General features: G+C 43.8%; 1 protein-coding gene across 1 annotated transcript; it reads left to right on the top strand.

Annotated features, from left to right (window-relative positions):
* Window positions 1-3,246: 3,246 nt before the first annotated feature.
* pierce1 (piercer of microtubule wall 1) lies at window positions 3,247-5,799 on the top strand. The gene is made up of 4 exons (XM_028996670.1): window positions 3,247-3,694; window positions 3,763-3,841; window positions 3,927-4,144; window positions 5,545-5,799. Exons 1-3 carry the CDS (start codon window positions 3,567-3,569, stop codon window positions 4,122-4,124), a joined length of 405 nt encoding a protein of 134 aa, XP_028852503.1. The 5' UTR covers window positions 3,247-3,566; the 3' UTR covers window positions 4,125-4,144; window positions 5,545-5,799.
* Window positions 5,800-7,657: the final 1,858 nt, after the last annotated feature.

Raw genomic sequence — 7,657 nt, 5'->3', positions numbered from 1 at the left:
CTGAACGGGGTCGAACAATTGTGCCAAAACACACGAAAGACGGGGGCAATTACGAAACGACAGGGTTTGGATTCAGTCGTGACGCTTTGCTGCCAGATTCCACTGAATAAAAATGTACTGAGTTTTGAATTCCGGCGTGGATGCGGATGAAATGCCACATGGGGAGTCTAACGCTTGAACCTTCGCGCTGGGCGTGAGCTGGCGAGATTTCGGAAAGGGAAGAGTCGTGCCTTTTTTCCCTTCTTTTTTTAACCCTGTTTTGATGGTTGGGCAGGAAGTCATGCCTCTTGCACGTCTGGACTCCCCTCTTTACAATAGTAATAGTCCAACACCAGGTTCACATAAGAACATAACTACTACAAAGAGCAACTTAATACTGAACTTGGTTCCGTTTAACAAGAAACATACAGTCAACATTTGGGCCCATTTTCACATGTAACTGAAGGTGTTTTTTTTATGGGTCATTTTAAGAATATTTGAATAATGCGGATATATCTTATCCATGGAACTGGATCTTTACAGACACAATAGTCTGAATGTAGAAAAGTAAAAGGTAAATGTAAAAGTACAACGTGCGTACCAAAGTGTTTACGGCACTTTCTGAACCCTGTGCATCAGCTCTTGAGAGAAAAATCATTTGTCCCGACTCCACGGGCCTTGCTCCGCTGGCCTCTCCGAAATCTGTCAGCCCCGTCTGACGCAGATCCTTTTTCCTGTGCGAGTGAGATTTTTATTGTTCTGATGGCCCAGACTCCAGTATCTCCATCTGCCAGTCACTTCCCTCTTCCTCTTCGGCAGGAAGTGCTGAACCGCGCTCGGCCCCCCGGCTCGCCCTTATACTCCAGACAGAAATTCAAACATTTCCAAGCAGGTTGAAAAAGAGCTTCCCTCTACTAGGTTTTGGACATTATACGTAATGCATTTACTGCATATAAACCACGAATATTCAGATCTGCAGCAGTTCTGGCAGCGCCAGTTAATGGCTATTCTTTTTTTTTTTTTACTATTAATATAAAATTTATTTCGCCTGTGGGTTCATCCATTAATTTCCACACCAGAAAGGGTATAAATATCTGAATATCTTGATCTGTGTAGGATTTACACAGTTCTTATCTAGGGCCCAGAATGTTGGTAAAACGTTCATAAAACGTTACATCGATTTAAGTGGATTACTTTATCTGTAAGTGGTTCTTGAGGAAAACCCACCAAAAAAAAACAAAAAAAAAAACTCAAAGTGCGCAGTTTTTTTTGTCCCTCCATACAATTGTGCTCCTTAAAGTGCTTCGGTTTGGATGGGGCAAGTTTGCAGCTAAAGCACTTTTATCAGCGCCAAACACACACAGGAATTCCGTTCTGGGAATGACCGTCCGCGTCCCAACTTCCACAGGAAGATTAGCATAAAAAGCGGCACCACATCGCCCGGCGCGACTCATTCCTGCCCCGGGCGCGGCGAGGCTGACCCAGCCTGGACACGGGGACGAATATTCCTTTATATAAACCTATACTGTGGACAACCACGTGAACGGCGTCTAAACCTGAAAAGACCATGATGCACCGCGGGAGCCAACGACCGGACGAAGGTACAATTTTTCTCCAACTCGTTTCGGTGAAGATCCAAATCGAAGCCCGGTGCGCAGTAAACCTGAGAGCAGAGTTAATAAACTCGAACCAGAAGGTTCGCGGCCGGGTGTGTCCCATCAGCCTGGGTTCCTCACTGGTCATCTTACTCCATGCTGATCAGGTTTTGGCTGCTGATGCTGATTATTATTATTATTATAATATACGAAATCACAATATTAATAATGCACCTTGAAGGTTTGTGTGGTAGGCCTATGTTTACCCATATCACTTATTATTCTTCTTATTATTATTATTATTATAATATACGAAATCACAATATTAATAATGCACCTTGAAGGTTTGTGTGGTAGGCCTATGTTTACCCATATCACTTATTATTATTATTATTATTATTATTATTATTATTAAGTAGTAGTAGACGTACGAGTAATAGTCTTATTGAAAAATGCACCACCGGAGCCGTGCTTTTACATGAATAACAGCTACCAACGACTAGTAATACAGTTCATTAATAAGGACTGCATCATAGACATTCTGTAATGGGCTGGTGCCCCGCCCTGGGTGAGTCCCCACCCTGCGGTCAGTGTCCCAGGACGGTAACAGGACTGAGTGCTTAAGGATAGTGAGTGAATGACTGAGATATCATAAACCTTTACAGACATTTCTTTCACGCAATGGTTTTTTTTTTTTTTTTTTTTTTGTTAAGCAGAACAATGGGTGCAATAGGTCATTTGAATGATAATTTGCGTTTTTCTCTTCTGTCGTGTTTGCCTCCAAGAGAACGACAAAGCACGATCTCGGGGGACTGCCAGACTGGCTTTACGGTGCATTATTACTTTTGGTACGCGCTAGGCCTGTCTCAAACTCGTACCGTGAGTAATAATGCACTGTGACAGTCACCATCGTCAAGGGACCACTTCAGCCATAGCCCTGGGAGTATTCCGTCCTCATACACAGCGCCTGCTTTCTTTACAAATTCCTTGTCATATGTGTCAACTTTCATTATTCACTTTCATAGGTTCTGTGCATGTTATTGACTATGTAAAGAAAAGCTAACAAATGTGACCACATAAGTCCATGTTTTTTTTTTACTGAATAAATGAATAAATCTTGCATGTCTGTGTTTTTTATTAGTGCATTTGTGTGGAGAAGGGTCATGTAATGCAGGATTGACATCACCCTGGTCCTGCTGATCTACATTATAAACTCTGTACAACCTGGACCAGTATCATGCACTAGCATAACACAAAGAAGCTTGTTCTCTCCTTGCATATTCTAAATATAATTGCCTGTTCTAAATATAAAAAGTGTTATAAGGTGTTGCATTTTTCTAGTGAAGTCAGTGATTGAAATGTATGTGTCTATGCATGTAAATGTCCTGGTCTCCCTTCGGCTGGGTGTTCCGCACAAGGATTTACCTGGGTTTCGGAGCGGCACCAAAAATGTCATAATCAATTTCATAATCAAGGTCAAAGTCCACTTTATTGCCATCTCACTATATGCAAGTACACAGAGAGACGAGATTGCGAAGCTTTGGAGATTCACAGTGTGCAAAAAAGACATAACACACAACACAAAATCATGACAAGGGACTTATAAAATAGTGCAGGTTGAGACAAACTAGACAACCCAGGCAGACAAGTAGCAGCAATGACAGTATATCGGTGTGTGGATGTATTTAGTATAAAGTGTATGTGGCATCCGAGATGCTATGACAGTAATGGCAGTCTACTTCAGACATTTATCTATTTCAGTATAGCCATTAAACATTATTTTAGAAACACCAAGCATTTCCATAAACATTCTGAAAGGTACTCGACTTTTCAGCCAACCACACCTTTAAAGCGGACACCACGCCCATGGTTACGTGGATACGAGGTTTATAGCAACGGGGGACAGAGGGGGCGGGGCGAGGTGAGGCGGGGGCGGAGTTAACGCGCACAGCGGCGCTTTTGGTCAAACTTCTGCTCAGCAGGACGGCGACAATGAGCGACGAGGAGGGTCCGACTCCTTCACAGGCCGACGACAGGTCGCCGAAAACCAGCGACGTGTACAGAGTTGACGGCGACCTCCCCACGCGCTTTAACAACCCCGACTGCTTCCGGGGCTACAGGTGAGTCCGCTGCACGTAAAAAACACATGGCGCGGGAGTAATGAGTAATGGTAAAATGCTGCTTTCAGCAAGAAGGCAGTCCACCCCATGTACCGAACGACCAATCAAACGTACGGCGGCAAGAAGCCGACAGTCCACGAGATGCCGGTGAGGCGTCAGACCCCGCCCACTTTACTCTGTATTCAGTACTCTGCGTTCGGTACCCGGCACCCGGTACTTCTCCTCCCTGCAGACCTCCTTCAGCGGCACCCGGCGGGGCTTCTCGGAGCAGCTCGTCAGGGGCGGCATGTACGGCGACCACGGCTTCAACACGTCACTGGAGCGCAGCGCCATTTCCAGCCCGGCGTCCATCAACAAGCTTTACGACAGACGCAACTTCCACCGCTTGTACGGCGGGGCAGGAGATGAAACCAACGCCGAGCTGAAGTGATCTCGCTTGGCGCTTGATTGGTAATGACTCGTTGCCAAATAGATGAATCTCTTGGCAATATTTAGACATTAGTAGATAACTGATATTAGTATGCCCCTTAGTATTCTGAAGAAACATTTGGACAAGGGCGGAAGAATGTTTTAAGAAACATTTTTAGGAACATCTACGTCCTAATCCAAATGATTTTTTTAGCGGGTCACGAGCCTCTGGAAAATGTAAAACATGGACTGGTTTTCCGAGCTCATGGGACTGGACTGACCAGGCTGGGCTGTTGTTGACCTATAACCCCACCTTCCCTTTTAATATATTTTAACGTTCTAGCCATTCCGATGCAAACTTAAGTGGACTTTAAAAAGGCCACCGTGCAATTATAACATCGTTAGCATTCACTGTAGTTTATTTTCTTTTGTTGTTGGTAAAAGCGTAAAAAAGTGGCGGCGCTTCTCGGCGCCGCCACCAGGGGGTGATGATGTGACGCATCATAATTCGGGATGTTGCAGCCATCGGCTCCGGCCAGAACGCCTTCTTTCTTCCTTCGTGTAATTTGCGTTTGTTTGTATTTAATTAGCGTTTTTCTTAACGCACCATCTTCCCAGCGGGAGGGAATTGGACTGCAGACATAATAGTCTGAATGTTGTCTCTCAAGATCCAAGCAACGTGTGCACATTATGTGTGTTTGTGTGTGTGTGTGTGTGTGTGTATATATATATATATATAGAGAGAGAGGGAGAGATAGATATATATTTTCCCCTCTGAAGAGCTGCTCTGATTGCTCTGCCCCAACAGAGAGGCTGTATTTTTGGCAGCAGGAGAAAACAGGCATTAAGAGAGAGTTGCCCAATAGGTGCAGTTTGATGGGAAACTTATTTATTGCACATTTGCTTGAAATATGAAACATTTGTTATTTAAAAAAATCTTTGCTCAATCATAGTGTTTAAAATGTTTTATTATTTTATTAAATTTAATAAAGGGGGGGGTCAACACTCACTATTTTCAAGTAGTGTAATTGCACATTAAATTATTTCATTAACAACACTTTTATACATTCTGTTAGTTGTGCTGCACAAATACTCCAGCGGGTGGGGGGCTGAAATTAGCATAAGACATTCAATCATATTCAGTCTGTGAAAAATTCTGCAAAACTAGGCCATTATACATTTCCTTTTCAGCGTTGTCTTACTGTGGTTGCTAGGAAACTGTTGAACCTTAGGCAAGTCTCATGAATTACATGGGTCATCTGTACTGGGTATGAATCCTATTAAACAGACAATGTACAAAATGCTAATGTACTAAATGCTTTATTCAGCAATACATCTTTTTTTATTTTTAGTACAAGAATGAAGAAATAATTGTTTCACATAATGCTAAATTGGAGGATCCGGTTGTAACCAGTTGAGATGTTTTTTTTTTTGTTTTGAAGCCTTGGCTTTGGCCTTCAACAGCGTGGAGAGATACATCCCAGGCCTAAAAAGCGGAGCAGAATCCACCACCCCTCTTCATGCACACAGCGGCATCATTTACTCTCGCTCACACCGGTGATGCTGGGACTTGGATTCTAGACGGCAGATTTGTGTGCATAAATTATCGAATGACCTAACAATCGGGCGTTTTTCCTGTTCATCAGTGCTGTCTGCTGTTCATTTAGCAAAATAAAAAAAATACATCTGTTGACTCATTTATTGGTTATATTGGTAGTGTGTGTGTGTGTGTGTTTCCTCTCCCAGTCTCTTGAAGTTACTGCTCTGTGTCATATTCGATTATAATGAAGGGATGGAAGTGAGTTAGGGAAAGCATCAGCACAATCAGTGGCACATATGCCTCAGTAGGCTGAGCCGTGTCTGAGCTCTCTTGGGGAGCAGATAGCAATTTTCCAGATGTAATGACAGTCCGATGTCTGACAGAGTGGAATTTGCGACGTGGCCACCCTCTCTGCTGTTTCCTGGACTGGAGCTCATTTGTAATGTAAGGTGAGCTTAATGCAGGGAGGCTTTTTTTAGGCCCCGTCCTCCAGACAACCCAAAAGCCCACACGAAGCTACACGCTGATGGAGATCAAGACAGTGCAGTGTTTTTTTTTTTCTCGCCATGCCATTTATACAAACACTAGTAATAATAAGTTATAGTAGTAATGTGGTGGCAACAATAGATTACAATGAAGCAAAATACACGGAGACACTTTAGTCTGGCCCTTCATCGCTGTTTTGTAAATGCTGTTTAATGCCACTGCTGCATAATTATAGTGCAGCCAATCAGTGACACAAAGTGCTATGAGCTCCATGTTTGAGGCATTTAGCATGCAACACTTTATCCCAACCTGATCATAACTCCGCGCTGAAGGGGCGTGTTTGGTGCGTGCAAAGGTTTAATTGTCAGCCTTGCAGAATTTGCTCCAGCGCTGGTGATAACTGCCTCCCTTTAAAATGGCTGAGCGTTTACTAATTGCACACTGCAGATTGAAATGGGTGCCGTCTTGATCTGAGAGATGGGTTTTAAAAAAAAGCTGCCAGCCTCTCACAAGCTTAAATGCTGATGAAGTGAGTCACAGTGAACCAGTGCTGCCAAAATGCCAACCCGACGTCTTGAACGCAGCATGATAATCCATTACTAAAGATATCCTGTTAAAAGTGCGTCGAGCTGAAGCTTCAACCGAGCCTTATAATGGTTCCAGGAACTGAGTTAAGCAGCCACCTCAGTTTCTCCTCCTGTTAGGGGTCGCCACAGCTGATCCACCTGTGGAGACCGAAAGTTTTATTGTAGGCAGTGGTGGCCTAGCGGTTAAGGAAGTGTCACCGTCAGAAGGTTGCCGGTTCGAATCCCGATCTGCCAAGGTGCCACTGAGGTGCCACTGAGCAAAACACCGTCCCCACACACTGCTCCCCGGGCACCTGTCATGGCTGCCCACTGCTCACTCAGGGTGGGGTGATGGGTTAAATGCAGAGGACAAATTTCACTGTGTGCACCGTGTGCTGTGCTGCTGTGTATCACATGTGATCTGCTGATCTGGGACCAGCACCCACAAATACACCTTCATGTGCATACCAAGTGGTACACCGAGTTTAAACAGCCACCTCAGTATATGGTTCTTAAAGGTGGATAAGTTCTGCCACAACGATGAACGCCACACCAAATTCCATCATCTTGTGTCTGGGTGAAGAATGTTACATCTCAAGAAGCAGTTTGAGTGCAATAACTACTGCGCCATGTTTGAGCATGTTGTCTGTGCTTTCGCCAGTCAACCCGTAGCAATATCTGACATAAGGGTGTGTTTGTACAAGAGAACATGGATGCATACTTGAAAAATGGATATCAATTCTAAAAAAAAGAACATCTTGGAATGATTGCTCTGTAGTGACTTTTGGCAGTTCAAACAAAATGTGTAAAAAAAAACAGAATGGGAAAAAGTAGAAATCCTCTCATGAGCAGGATATGAAAATACATCCTGTCTTCCACTCTGTACCAGTAATGAGATACCCGCTCATTCGCACTCTGTCCTATCTAATAGCCGCCATTGGCTTTGACATTGTCGTGATTCTC

Source organism: Denticeps clupeoides, chromosome 11 (genome assembly GCF_900700375.1).
Source record: "Denticeps clupeoides chromosome 11, fDenClu1.1, whole genome shotgun sequence".
Taxonomy (NCBI): Eukaryota; Metazoa; Chordata; class Actinopteri; order Clupeiformes; family Denticipitidae; genus Denticeps; species Denticeps clupeoides.
Note: the sequence above shows the minus strand (reverse complement) of the source record. Positions and strands in the feature narration are given on the sequence as shown.

Bases quoted from the DNA above. Each gene is read 5' to 3' on its own strand.
- pierce1 (XM_028996670.1), top strand. From the start codon at position 3,567: ATGAGCGACGAGGAGGGTCCGACTCCTTCACAGGCCGACGACAGGTCG. The intron at 3,695-3,762 runs GTGAGTCCGCTG...TGCTGCTTTCAG, and splicing joins GACTGCTTCCGGGGCTACAG to CAAGAAGGCAGTCCACCCCA. The intron at 3,842-3,926 runs GTGAGGCGTCAG...TCCTCCCTGCAG, and splicing joins CGACAGTCCACGAGATGCCG to ACCTCCTTCAGCGGCACCCG.